The 15,543-nt window shown below is 32.9% G+C and overlaps 1 protein-coding gene across 1 annotated transcript; it reads left to right on the top strand.

Moving 5' to 3' along the window:
* The first annotated feature begins 3,469 nt into the window (after positions 1 to 3,469).
* Positions 3,470 to 5,028, top strand: LOC140435608 (small integral membrane protein 8). Its single transcript, XM_072524354.1, has 2 exons — positions 3,470 to 3,677; positions 4,777 to 5,028. The coding sequence occupies exons 1-2, from the start codon at positions 3,511 to 3,513 to the stop codon at positions 4,934 to 4,936; spliced, it is 327 nt and encodes a 108-aa protein (XP_072380455.1). The 5' UTR covers positions 3,470 to 3,510; the 3' UTR covers positions 4,937 to 5,028.
* The last annotated feature ends 10,515 nt before the right edge of the window (positions 5,029 to 15,543 follow it).

Below are 15,543 nucleotides of genomic sequence, written 5' to 3'. Positions count from 1 at the left end.
TCAAATTTACTAAATTATTAATCTCTAAAAATTTAAATTACAGTTCTGTCGTAGCTTGTTACAAATTTCTCAATCTGAGTCTGTATTTCCGTTTAAAATATGGCGATCGCGTGCTGACACACTTCAAAGGCGGCATCTGAAAGTGGGCATTCTGATTGTTATTTATTCTGTAACCGCAGTGACAACATTCAAAAATCACTAGAAAAAAAAAGAAAGTAAAACCATTAGATTTAAGGGGACTTTCTCCTTTTTACATGCAATCCAATGAACTATTATAATTGACTACCATAGAATATAAAACAACTGGTGGTTGTATTTTAATTAGATTACAAGTAATTTATAACATACTCACAAAGTAACATCTTCTAAAGAACGTACCAGTTGGAATCTCTCGAAAGGGATAGCTGGCACGTATTGGATTCAGAGTAAAAGACCCTCTTTTTTTTTTGACATTCCCAGTTATTTAATTCTTTCGAAGATGGTTACATCTTGTCTCTTGTACGAAAATCAACCACTTTTGGTTGCTATTTTATTTGGTTCAGACACAATAATCAGGTCCGCTCCCACTTCTTTCCCTCTCATTGTGAGTAGGTCATATGCCGTCCTACACGTCCACTAATTAACCTGTAGTCCTATTATCCCCTTGAAGTCATTCGTTGTTGGTTTTTTTTTGTGTGAGAATGGAAATCTCTAAAGACCCGTACCAGGTGAATCGTATCTGGACTGAGTTGGATTAGAAGTAGACGGAGTACATCCGAACGCAATTCCCCTTTTGGGGGTCTTGTCTCCGGATGCATCAATGCTTACCAACTAAAAGCACTTTTGGCTTACGAGTGTGGCACGTCTTTTCAACCGTTTTCTCGAGCGTGCCCCGATCCTTTCTCTTCTCTTTTCTTTTTCTCTATGTATCTTCTTTTTTAACGGTTTTCGTCACAGCCTTCAGCACTTTTTTGGCAGCCCTTTTCTGCTGTGTCACTTATTTCGCAGTCCACAGCTACCATCTATTGCCTTGCGTATCCTCTCAAGACATGCTCTAAATGACCCGTGTGCTACGATGAATTGCGTTAAGAAGTAGTTCGTGCTTTTATATTTGCACTCCACCCCCTCCTCTATGACCGGGATCCTTGTTAATGCAGTCCTCCGTTCCTTTACCAACTCTTCCTGCCATTTGGTGATGATTTCTGTCCTTTCTTCTGTCTTCTCTTATATTATATTTGGCCAACGATCCTAGGGCAGAGCCCTGTGGTACTCCTGCCGATAACCTGTGGTAGTTACGCCGATGCATTACATCTACTCTTGCTATGTTAATCCATCTAATTAACTATGTTTTGTATTTATGGAGATAGTATTCCTTTATTATGTTTTGTAGGTATGGAGTTTCAATTCTTTAGTATTCCAGGTATTACTCCCAAGCTTGCACAGTTGAACCAATTTTTTATATCCAGAAAGAAGGCCACCAATCATGTGGCAGTTAATTCCATGATCCAAATGACTACGTCTATTGCAGATTTCTCTTTCCGAAACCCGTATTGGTGTTCAGACAAGCCGAGTATTTTGAAGATTTTGCCCATTATGTTTAATAGGCAGATCAGTATAAAAGCTCCCGGTTCCTCAAGTTATTTTCCCGGTTTGTGAATAAGTAAGAAATTTGCTGTTTTCTCTGCTTCTGGGAATTTTGCTTTCTTAGGAGGTCATTCGTGAGTTCTTTTACCCATGCTGCTTTTTCCTCATTAATAATTTTTACAATTTCTGGTACAACTCTGTCAGGTCCAGGTACTCTTCTGTCCTTTAATGTTTTCCCCTCCTCTATCAGCTCCTCTATAGAAAAGTCTGCTGATAGCGTTTCTACATGCAAAGGTGTGAATTTCTTTATCAATCTCTGTGGGAATAGCTCTTAGGTTAGCTCCCTTCTGCTGCTTTCTTCGGTTTTGAGGATATAACTTTCTTTGAGATTTTTGGTAAATATCTTATACGCATCACCAGCGATAGCATTCTCGAGTTGATCGCACATATCTTTCAGCACCTTTTCTTTTGATTGTTTATTTTCTTTGCAAGTTACTTCTTAAATTTTTAACCGCTCTGCCTCGTTCTCCACTGGTTGGTTCTTTCTTTCGTCCCTAGTGACTTTTCTTCTCAGTTCAGTGCATCCTCTTCTTATCCCCTCTATGTTGTCTGTCCATCAATATGGGACGTTGCTTATTATTCTACCTTGTGGGCAGCACCTTCTGACCAGCTCTTTGATTTTTTCGTATCCTCTCTTCATAGTTGTTGGAATATTCTTCCATTGCTCTGATTTCTTTTTTTAGTTTCTGCTTATCGATGTATTTCGTTCTTCTAGCATCGTTAGTTTTCTCGTCTTATCTTCTAGTCTATGATGGGTAAATACTTCCCCTTTCAGTGCATCTTATTCAGCCGTTTTCCTTCTCGTCGACGCCATCGCTAGCGTGACATCTATATAAGTCCGTCTTTCCCCTGTTACAAAGGTTGGTTTGCCATTACTAAGGACCGATAAATTAATTGCTTGGAATACCTTATTCCACACCTCCTCTATTATCATCATACTGTGGTGCCCCCATAGCACATATTTCGCATTTATGTCACCCGCAATAATTAATCTCTTTTTCCCTTTCGCATGACTGGCTATATCTTCCAAGGCTTTCTTCTATTCCTTAATGTGGTATTCCGGGAGAAGTAGGTCGCCACCAGAACAAACATTCCAAGGTCCAGGACCACAAAACCCTCCTTCCTTAGACATGTTTTCACTCCTATTTCTCTGTTTCTTATATAGATTGCTACATCTTGCTCCTTGTCTACAATTCATCTTCGTATGGTTGTAATCTTTTTATTGGGTTCGGATACTAGGATACTATTATTAGATCCGTTCCGTTTCCTCTCCTATTATCATGAGTAATTTACAGTTTAAATCTAATATTTTCTTAATTTATATATATATATATATTTTAAACGATGTCCACATTGAAAATCGAAAAGTCCAAACAAATGCAAAATGTAATTTGCATTACAAACAATTCTGGTTTAATCGCATATTTAACTTAAACATGCGACAAGAAAACCGTTTTAGAACATCTTTCAGATCTTTTTCATACGTTGGATTATTGTGTTATTTGCATCTCATTATAAGACTAAAATATACAGAGAAATTAATAGGTAAGCAAAAATTGAGCTAGCCGATCAATTAGAAAATAAAAGAATACAAGAATAACAAAATTTAAACAACATATGAATGAAAATCGACTTACTAAACAAACACTAAATTACAAACTGCAAGGAAAAAAGTGTTTGGAGTCTCTTTAGGAAAGATGAAGCTAACCATACATAAACCTGGAAAAGCCTGGAATAAAGAAGACAAATAATAATACGTGACTGAAAGTGGAATGATAAGAGGCCTTCGAATAAAGGAGATAGTTTATGTTCTCTGGTTTGGTTTTGTATTTTGTCATTGTCATTTCATTTGTGTTTTGTGTTTGTTTTTTGTGTCCTTCATAATTGATGAAGAAAAAGATAGGGTTATGTTCTAAATTGTTGAATCTTTATATCTATTATTATTATTTAAATTCTAGTATGTCTGAAAAAACCCCAGCTCCTGGAGATGGCTTAAGATCTGTTAAAACAACCACATTGTTCCGAACAGTAAACTTTGAATTATATACAAAACCTGTAAGCATTCATGAAATTTTCAATGAGTATTATATCAGTTTGATTTTATTTAATTCATATTTAATTTAGTCTTAAGTAACTTTTTCATTTTTTAATACTTTATACTTTTAGTTTACTTATTTAACTTCAATTTAACGTCAAATTTTGAAAGTCATTCTTAATAACCAGAGATTTCAAAATTCTCACTGGGAATGGGACATAGCCCAATATCCAAAATTTTCTTGTAAGAAAATAAAATATGTAATACAATTTTGAAACATATTTTTTTTTAAATACAATTTGTAGACTCTATGGGCTCCTCCAGGATTATTTTCAAGGGGGTGCATCAATATAAAAGAAAGTAGAATAGGTTTTTTCAATTATTATAGAAAGTGATTTTTTGAGTTGCTACACTTTTAATAATATAGGTGTGTGATTTGGAGGTGCAGATTACCACCCAGGAAATATTCCTTTTTGGCATGGGTGCCAGCACTAGGGTGTGATTGCACCCTCCTGTTGGGAAAGAAAGTAATGTGTATATGCAGATGCACCTCTCTGAAAATAATCCTGGCGGAGCCCATGCCTATTGGAGGATCTATAGGTATATCGCGGTATTTGAGTTAATAAAATAAATATGTGGCTGTCACCTCTGATTCTATGACAATGTTAGCGACATCATGACAGTCCTTTCATTATACGTGGAAAAGCTCTATAGTTAAGAATGACCAAATAAGATGAAATACCAAAAAAATATATGCTAGACAATTATTATTTTAATTGGCAATAAGCCACAATTTAAGTTTAAAATACGTTTATTGACGTTTCAATTTCAATTTCGGAAGTAGAAATTAAAATGTCAATAAACCTATTTTAAACTTAAATTGTAGTTTATTCCCAATTAAAATAGTAATTGCTTTAAGATGTCACAAGGAAATAGCTTCAGAAAAATATATACTAAATAAGATCTGTACCAAGTCACAGGTTAAAAATTATAATTTTAGTTGTGTTATAGTAGTATTTAGTATCTAAACTGCTAAATCGAATGTTTTGACATTTCAAAGTTTTGGCACGCTACAAGAAAACAGTTTCAGAACCTATCTAAACCATATTATAATTTTATAATGCTGTTATAATGGGAATAGGATTGGTGGCTATAGCAGGTTGTGCCGGATATATTGCATATATGAGGAGCAAGTATGAAGGAATGGGATATTATGGAGCAGTAAAAGAAGATGGTACAGAACATTTTGAAAAAAAATCATCAAAATGGTATTCTTGATGTTGTTATATAATATCTATAACTTGTATAATAAATTGTATATAGTCTAGATAATTTATTTAAGGTTGTAAAATAAATTTCTTAATATTGTTGTTAGTATTATACCATATTCTCTTTTTTTAATCCCCTGTATTTTCTTACAATGAGTAAAAATCTTCCTGTGTTTTTATTAAAGAGAGAGACAATTCACACACATAATCCATCCGTTAATCTCTTTTGAAAACTGTTTTTTTTTTCTCTTGGAAGGGTTTACACATCATAGGTTTAGTGACACCAGAACAAATGATGCTTGGACAAGAAAACCTCATATGGTTATGCCTTTTGAAACTTTAAACCTAGATCCCTCTTACTGTATTGATTTTGGGTCACTATAATAATAGTAATTTATTATTTTAATATATATATATATATATATATATATATATATATATATATATATATATATATATATATATATATATGTATATTTATATATACAGTATAGGTGAAAGTTTATGGTCGGTATGGTAAAATTTAACAGGATATCTAACACAGATATAAAATCATATTTTCAGCGAATAGACAAAGAAAACAGTCATATTTCCCCTTGCTCTCCCCTTAATATTCTTTATACAAGCCCGTTAGGGAACACCAGACGATTATTTCCGATCCAGCTGATACGTAAGAAACGGCAGCAGGGTTGCTTTATTACATATTTGAATTAAAACATTGAATTGATTTAAAAAGTTGGTGATCAATGGTGCGGTTATATTGCCATTAAAAACTGGACACAAATACTTGTACAAAATTTATTGAATCCATGAAAAATTTACAGATTCGCATTTTTATTTGACGAAATTGTAAATTTGACAATTTTGAATAAAACAAGATAATTTGTGCAACATCGCCATTCGTCCCTTCTCTTGAATGGTAAATTGCATACGAGACAGGCCGACAGCTATGCTATGTATTTCTTTTTGGAGGTAATTTTGTAAGTGTGAAGATAAGAATTAAATATGCCGACTGTTTATACAACAGAAGAACGGGTACAAATAATAAAATGGTACTTTGGGGGCAATTCAGTACAAGAAACTATCAATTTATTTATTATGGCTTTTGAAAATAGGCCAATACCTATAGAAAACATTGTATCAGCCATTATTCATCAATTTGAAAAGTTTGGCTGTACTAGTGGCAGATGTAAAAATGCTGCCCATCAGATCAACCTTGCGAAAAGAAAATTTCTCAAGAACGAGAAATTAGAGAAATTTTGAAGTGAGGAATATTTTGAAAAGAAACAACTATCATTGTTATAAAGTGCAGACAACTCAAGAAATATTTCCTGATGATAAATTTAAACGGATGCAATTTTGTGAAATTATGATGAAGAGATGGCATGCAAATAATAATTAAAAAATATATATTTTGTTTACAGATGAGTCCTCCTTCACAATTCACAAGAAACATAATACATCCTTTGTACGTTATTGGTCTCAGGAGAATAAGCATTTGAGTGTGTCTGTGCGTACGCAGTATCCACAAAAATTGAATGTTTGGACTGGAATTTCGGGAGACCATATTATTGGTCCTTTTTTTATTAAACGCAGTCAAATATATACAATTACTGCAAAATCAAATTATTCCTGCACTTCAACGTCTTCAAATTAACTTCAACGAAATTTGGTTTTAACAAGACGGCTCTCCTGCACATAATGCAAAAGCCGTTAGAGACTATTTAGCGTTAATTTTTGCTGAACGTGTCATTAGTACAGACGGTACAATAAAATTGCCCCCTCGGTCACCAGACTTAGTTCCTCCAGATTTTTTTTTTGGGGATGCTAAAAACGTAATTGTACAGGCATGAGTTCGATCGAGCCACCAACTTGGAGGAACTGAAGGAAAATATGGATTCAAAGATATTATTTGCAAAATACCAAATAATATCTTATTTTTAATTAAAAGACGTAATGTTTCGTCCAGTTTAAATTTAATATAATACACCTGCTCCTTCCTAATGCTTTAGTACTGACCAGAGACCAGAGTATATATTGTGGTACTGACTGACTGTCTTTATTTATTATGCTTTATGAAAGAACAACCCACTATAAACCGTGCAATACGCATGACATAACAAACTAGTTCTGTTCTGTAGAGATGAGCGTTGAATCAATGAACTGTTTTATTCAATCGTTTATTTGTCGTTAACGAATCTACGGTTTCTCACTGGGAAGCCAACTAGTTGATGGGTGATTAAAAAAAACTACGTTTTGTGTTGACGTAAACAGAGGAACAACGAATACTTCACGTCGACGAGGACAATTAGTTGGTCTGAGAGACTACTACAAAACTAAAAATAACATTCCGACTCTTTCGAGACGGTGGACAGTCAGGCTATTGGTTGACATTGAAAATAAAATAACTATGTAGGTATTCTAATTGATGAATGAGTTTCGATTTTCGATTGATCTGCATTTTCGATTTCAAATCTTTATTTTAATTACTATTTAAATGGGAATAAGCCACAATTAAAGGTTAAAGTACGTTTATTGACGTTTCAATTTCCACTTCGGAAATCGTTCTCAAAATACAAACATTAGTAAATTAAACAAATTTTGTTTTTTTGTTACTTAGTGAAAAATTCTAATAATTTAATTTTATCTGACTCATCTATATTGACAATTCAGACATACATTATACATTTTAAAGTAGAGGACTTTAAAATAAAATTGCCAATATTGTTGAGTTGCGTTCCTGGGACGACTTTACTTATAAGATAGTTCATTCGATTACATGAAATCAACTTTAACTTGAGAATATCCGTCAGAAAAGATCATAGCATGTAATTCGTCTTTAAAAAGACAAACACATGCCATGATGACCGTAAAATTCTCCTGTTAGTGATTCCGTAGTAAATTATGAGGAAAAAACCTCATAATACTATCCCGACATGGTAAGTATTTGGTCGTGCATTTAATTTACCTTCAATAAACACCAAATTCTGATTTTATATGTTTGTTATTTAAAAAACATAAATGATGTATCCTCTATATGTTACTGATTTACCAATACTGGTATTTTCTTCTTAATAACTTCCTCTTTCAATATGGGTAACCAGATCCTACTACATTCTGCCGAGGAATTTGCGACACAATTGGTCTCATTTAGCATAATTAGCGCCGCTTCTTTGATTTTTCTCTTTTTACCATCCGTTTCTTTTAGGACTATATTTGAATCATTCCATTGAACCCTATGTTCATTATCCCATGCGTGTTTACATATTTGAGATCTATCAAATTCTCTATTTTTAATATAGGATTGATGTTCACTTATTCTAACATTTAATGGCCTTGATGTTTCACCTAGACATGAAAGGAAAAAGAATTACATTTATAAAATACCTTGTGAATGCGATCAGTTTTATTATCAGAGATTAAATGTTAGAATAAGTGAACATCAATCCTATATTAAAAATAGAGAATTTGATAGATCTCAAATATGTAAACACGCATGGGATAATGAACATAGGGTTCAATGGAATGATTCAAATATAGTCCTAAAAGAAACGGATGGTAAAAAGAGAAAAATCAAAGAAGCGGCTCTAATTATGCTAAATGAGACCAATTGTGTTGCGAAGTCCTCGGCAGAATGTAGTAGGATCTGGTTACCCATATTGAAAGAGGAAGTTATTAAGAAGAAAATACCAGTATTGGTAAGTCAGTAACATATGGAGGATACATCATTTATGTTTTTTAAATAACAAACATATAAAATCAGAATTTGGTGTTTATTGAAGGTAAATTAAATGCACGACCAAATAATTACCACTAGCGGACCAACTCGACATCGAGTTTTTTAAATGAAATTTTTATTTTGCGAGAAAAATATACAATATATACAATGACCGGAAGTAAAAATATTTTTATCAATAACTCAAAAACTATAAATGATAATTTCGTGAACTTACATTTTTGAACTCTACGTTGAATTCTCTATTGATTTGACTAATAAAAACGAAACCGGAAGTCGACCTCAACACCGGAATGCAATTTTTAGTTCATCAAATGTCGACATGGACATCATTTAGCAGTTAATTTTGCATGCTGATCACGAATCCGGTGTCAGATTTGCTCTATCTTGACGTTTTAGGCGCGTTTCGGGTCACTTCCGGTTTCAGATCGCAACCGGAAGTACATATTTAGATTCGTCTCGACGAGACCTTTCGATCCATATATACATTGTGGGGTCTAAAACTTAAAGTAAATTTTAACTTCCGGTCATCTTAAAACCGGAAGTGAATTTTTGTACCAAAAGTATATCTTGACAATCTCATACGTAATACTAATAATATTCCGAAAAATATTTTAATTATCTAATATGGTTTTTGAGTACAGTGGTGGACAAGAAAAGGGCTTAGCGTTTTAGTATATAAGATGTCGGGATAGTATTATGAGGTTTTTTCCTGGTTTTTTCCTCATAATTTACTATGGAATCACTAACAGGAGAATTTTACTGTCATCATGGCATGTGTTTGTCTTTTTAAAGACGAATTACATGCTATGATCTTTTCTGACGGATATTCTCAAGTTAAAGTTGATCTCATGTAATCGAATGAACTATCTTATAAGTAAAGTCGTCCCAGGAACGCAACTCAACAATATTGGCAATATTATTTTGAAGTCCTCTACTTTAAAACGTATAATGTATGTCTGAATTGTCAATATAGATGAGTCAGATAAAATTAAATTATTAGAAGAATTTTTCACTAAGTAACAAAAAAACAAAATTTGTTTAATTTACTAATGTTTGTATTTTGAGAACGATTTCCGAAGTGGAAATTGAAACGTCAATAAACGTACTTTAACCTTTAATTGTGGCTTATTCTCATTTAAATAGTAATTACTTTAAAATGCCACAAGAAAATAGCTTCAGAACAATATCAAATCTTTATTGATAGTTCGTTAAAGGATTTATTTATTGTAAATATTCAGTTATGTCTTTTTCTTAGTTAAAATTATTTACCTAGTACCTAGTACAAGAGTAATAATTTTATTTTCAAAAAATGCACATTTGTAGAAGATGCAGCTTTTATGCTCGACTTTCTGAATTTTGCAATGATCGATTATTTTTAATTTGAAATATTTAACACATGGGAGTCCCCGATGCATGTTTTGTATTGTTCGGCAAACATAATTTTTATTTGGAGTTTGTGTTTTGTCTAACGTAAATGTGAATTTATTCTGTGAGTACTGAATATTTATTTTATTAACTGTTTGTGTGTTTAACATGTCTGCGCGTAAAAATGTTAGTATTTTATGGCATCTCTTTGAGAAAGACATTAACAGTGAGAAAGCTGTATGCAATATTTGCAAAGAAAAACTTAGTTATAAATCAACTACAGCAAATTCGAAAAGCCATTTAAAGTATTTCAGTATTTTTTTCTTTGATTCAAGAAAGCATGTTCGTTTTAAGTACTCGCTTATTTGAAACTACTGTTAAACAATCAACTAGTTGAATATTTAACTAGCTTTTTTATTGTGGCGTCATAATGCAGTTTATTATTTTTATTGGGAATAAGGCACAATGTGACTTTAAAATAAGCTTATATTTTGATGTTTAGATTTCCAATTCGGAAATCGTATTTAAAATACGAAACATTAATAAATTTTATTTATATAAAACGATTTCCGAAGTGGAAACCAAAATGTTAAATTAAACTTATTGTAAAGGAAAATTGTGGCATATTTCCAATAAAAAACAGTAAGCTGTCATTTAAATCAATTTGCCCAAATTTAATTATCTTAGAACATTGTTAAAATGCTAAAAAGGCAACAGGTCAAATAAAACCAATAAGTTTAATAATCGATCATTCAAAAAGTCGAGCATAAAGCTGCATCTTCTACAAATGTGCATTTTTGGAAAATACAATTATTACGCTTGTAATAATCGCAACTATCAATAAAGATTGAAATCGAAAATGCAGATCAATCGAAAATAGAAACTCATTCATCAATTATTAGAATACCTACATAGTTATTTTATTTTCAACGTCAATCGACCGCCCGAGTGTCCACCGTCACGAAAGAGTCGGGATGTTATTTTTAGTTTTGTAGTAGTCTGTCAGATCAACTAATTGTCCTCGTCGCGAATCTGTAAATTAGTCATGGATTTAAGAACTTTGGTACCGGTATTTGTGTCAATTAATGTTTAATTTTTAATATCATCATCCAGTTTTGAATGGCAATATAACCGCGCCACTGATCGCCAATTTTTTAAATCAATTCAATATTTTAATTCAAATATGTAATAAGGCAACCTGCTGCCGTTTCTTACGTATAAGCTGGATCGGAAATAATCGTCTGGCATTCACTAATGGGCGTGTATAAAGAATGTGGAGGGGAGATCAAGGAGAAATATGATTGTTTTCTTTGTCTATTCGCCGAAAATATGATTTTATATTTGTGTTAGATATCCTGTTAAATTCTACTATACCGACCATCAACTTTTACCTACACTGTATATTATTATAAAAATTAATATTAAACTCACCAGTCTTCCGGGTAGAACGGCGTTGATTTTCATTGCGCCGAGCTTTCGACATCTTTGATGTCTTCTTCGGGGCTTTCGAGGTCTCAGTCTCCCGAGACATTACTATACTGATCAATATTCACTTCATTACTACCACTGGGAACATTCATTTATACCATGCTCGAATATTATATATGAGAGTTGGCATTGGCCTGATGCGACGATTCCGATTGTTTTTGAGGAGTCTATCAAAAATTTTGACAAACAAATGGTTGAATACTATATAGCACCGACGCGCAGTGGGGAGAGAACGCTAAAAAATGATTAAATCCTCAGGAGATTGAAGTATAGCCTTCGAAACCTACTATAATATTACCCTGACTTTTTAATGTAAAATGACCAGAAAAAAAAATTATAAGGTCCAAAAGAAAATTTGTTCAAAAATTTTGTTATTTTTATTAATAACTTTTTTATTTTCCACTTTACGATAAAAAATAATAAAAATAAAGTTGTATACAATTTAATTTGCTACAAATAATGTTAAATACAATTTTCTGTACGATTGCTAGTTTACGAGATACAGCGCGAAAACCCTTTGAACCACTTTTTCCAATGCCTGATGCTATTTTATTGTAAAATTACAAGAAAAAAGTTATAAGGCCCAAAAGAAAATATGTTCAAAAATTTTTGTTTACAACATATTTATTTTCAATTTTACGAATAAATTAATACAAATAAATTTTATGTAAGGTTGCTAATTTACGAGATACAGCACGAAAACCCTTCCCCCTTTTTTTTTCTAAGATAGCGGCGGGGGACAAGGGTGGCGACATACTTGAATTTAAGCTTATACTAACCACTCCCACACATTAAAAAATAAAATTGCGTCCTCCCAAAATGTAACTTTTCAATGGACTATTAGCATAGTATGGTTTTGTACACAGAATGATTACTATACTTATATTTAAAATGTCATTAATAATAGTATATTACTTTATGAGGCGGAGAAGCATGACTTTTCTTGACGCGCCCGATATTACGCTCCGAACGAAGTGAGGCGCGTAATAGAGGGCAAGTGAAGAAAATTCGCTTCTTTGTCGAATAAAGTATACTATTTTTTCTTCAAACGTAGCAATTTTCAAAGATAAATAGTACAATTCATACGCTATTTTTACTCGAAATTAACTGTGACAACTATCAAAGTCGTCTAGATGTTAGAAATTAAAATAATTAAGTCGTCGGTGGGATTTGCGTCTCCCTGGTTACAGTTGTTTGACAGTTGTTTGCAATTATTAAAGACAGCTTATTGTTGTTGCAACCGCAAATTTAGTGCGAAAATGGAAAACCTAAACGAAATTGAGTCCGCGGCTAATGATGCAGTAGCACGTTTGGGGCCCTCCAAGTCCGGAATAAAGTATCGGTTAGCGTACAAGCACTTCCAAGAGTGGTGCGATACAAGAGGAGTACGGCAAGTTACCGAAGACGTTTTACTGGCATATTTTAATATAATGGAAAATGAAAATAAATGGAAATCTTCTACAATGTGGTCACGATACTCTATGATAAAATCCGAGTTAGTTATTAGAAAAACTGTGGATATAAGCAAATTTTTAAAGTTACGTGCCTTTCTGAAAAAACAAGCGAAGGATATACTGCAAAGAAGTCTAAAGTTTTCACTAAAGACGAGTTTGATAAATTTTTGTTTGAAGCGCCAGATAAGTTGTATTTAGGATTAAAGATAAAAAAAATATATATTGCAAAGCATGTATAAAAATATTTCAGATTGTTTTGTTAATTGGGGTTACCGGCGCCTGTCGATGCGACGAAATGGTAAAAATGAAGACTGTGGACATTGAGGATAAAGAAAATGTAATAATTATCAAAATTCCAGACAGTAAAACACGACAAATTAGATCTTTTACGATAATTGGTCAAAACTAAATTAAACTGTATAAAAAGTATGCATCACTGCGGCCTAAAAATTTCACAAAAAACCGATTTTTTATCAAGTACCAAAATAGAAAGTGTTACCGAAGCGTCATGGGAATACATTCGATCAGCGCAGTAGCCCAAAAAGTAGCTAGTTATTTAAATTTAAACGATGCAAGCGCATACACGGGTCACTCTTTACGACGAACTTCAGCAACACTTTTAATTGATGGAGGCGGAAATCTAGAATGCCTCAAACGACATGGGGGCTGGAAATCAAGCACGGTTGCCGAAGGATATATAGAGGATTCAATAAGAAATAAGAACGATAATGCTCAAAAAATTTTAAACTCTCATGATTCGCCAACATCGGGAATGATTGCTGAAAGTTGTTCTCGACCATCAGTATCATCAACAATTACCAATGTGTATCAAGAGTCGGGAACATTTTTGCACGGTTTCAATTTTGAAAATGCCTCATTAACTAATTGTACTTTTAATATTACTATAAGTAAAAATGATGTTTAATTGTTGTTAATGACATTTGTATTATTGCTTTGTGACATGTTTCATATTGTTGCCATGGAAATATATTATTTTGTCTCACATATCGCGGGTCCATGTAAGTAAGCAATAGATCTTTATACACTGTGATCATTCCGCTGTGAAAATTTGTGATAACTACTTTGTCGCTTTGAAAAAAATTATTTAATTCACAAATTTTGGTAAACCCCATTCCAAAATAGGTGAAAAAGTTCCCAAGCCAATTCATCCACTAGTTTTAGTTTTAATTTACTAACGTTGCCTTAAGATTTTGAAATTTAGCGCCCGAGAAATGGTTGTTATTATTTCAACGTTTGTATGTGTTGCACGAGATACTAAAAATAAAAATTTTAAAGAGAATGATCATAGTATGAACTAAAAATAAATATATGATATGATATATTATATAATGTTGCGGCACTTGGCGCTGGGAAAATTTTACCGACCGTGGGAAAAAGCGGCATCCTTTGATGTTTGCACCTGCTCAGGTGTTCGGGTAACATCACGCTTACTGACAAGTCGAATCATTTTTTTCTTTTCCTTTATTTCGTCTTCTTCTTTTCTTTAGCTAATCTGTTTTTCATCTCATGTTACCTTCTTCTATTCACTAATTGAACGTCCACTGCTTGACAGGGGAACCCAATATTTTATACACTGTTACATATAAGCTTTCGTTCTTTCGTCTAGTGCTCGACACAGATTTTTTCGCCCAGTACTCTACATAGGTCTACGATTCTTTCCTCCAGTGCTATACATAGGTCTACGATTGTTTCCTCCAATGCTTTATATAGGTCTTCTTTTTATTTTTTGTCCACGGCTAGACACAGATCTTTTCGCAAATCATCAAAGTGTCCCACTGCCCAAATTGGATAACCAATATTTTCTTCTTTTCGTCCGTTGTCTACTTTTTATATTTAGATGCTGATATATACAAGGTAAGGTGAGAAAATACAATTCATGTTACAGTGATAGTGGGGATATGATCACATATTGATGGCACGCTATTATACATTATAATATGTACTATACGTCTCACTTTATTTGATTTGATGTGTCATATGCTAGTTCTTTATTTTGCAATCAGTCCGAGGCCTTTTTTCAGGTCAATAAAGCAAATTTACCTTATGCTTTATATATAAAGCAAATATGTCTATTATTATCCATAATATCATGTAATATGTCGTTATACGTTCATTAAAAGTCACACAAAGACGATGTGTAGTGCCCTTTTGGTAGTCTCTTTGTTTATTTTTTATATCTAAAATATGTTCGTTATATCCTTTCTCTTTATATTTGCTATGTCGCATATTAGGATTTGCTTAATTGTTTATTTTATAGTCAGCCTGAGGCCTTCTGTAGGTCAATAAATGAAAATTTGTCTTATAGTCGCCTTGTTTGTCTTTTCTTACTTAATATATTCGTTATTGCTTCCCCTTTCATTTGCTATGTCGCATATTAGGATTTGTTCAGTTATTTATTTTGTACTCAGCCAGGGGCCTTCTTTACGTCAATAAATTAAAATTTGTCTTATAGTAAATTTATTTGTATTCATAGTGCCCTATTACATCTCGTATGTCGCCATACGTTCATTATTAATGAAGATACTATGTAGTACCATTTGATAGCCACCT

Source organism: Diabrotica undecimpunctata, chromosome 3 (genome assembly GCF_040954645.1).
Source record: "Diabrotica undecimpunctata isolate CICGRU chromosome 3, icDiaUnde3, whole genome shotgun sequence".
NCBI classification, from domain to species: domain Eukaryota; kingdom Metazoa; phylum Arthropoda; class Insecta; order Coleoptera; family Chrysomelidae; genus Diabrotica; species Diabrotica undecimpunctata.
Note: the sequence above shows the minus strand (reverse complement) of the source record. Positions and strands in the feature narration are given on the sequence as shown.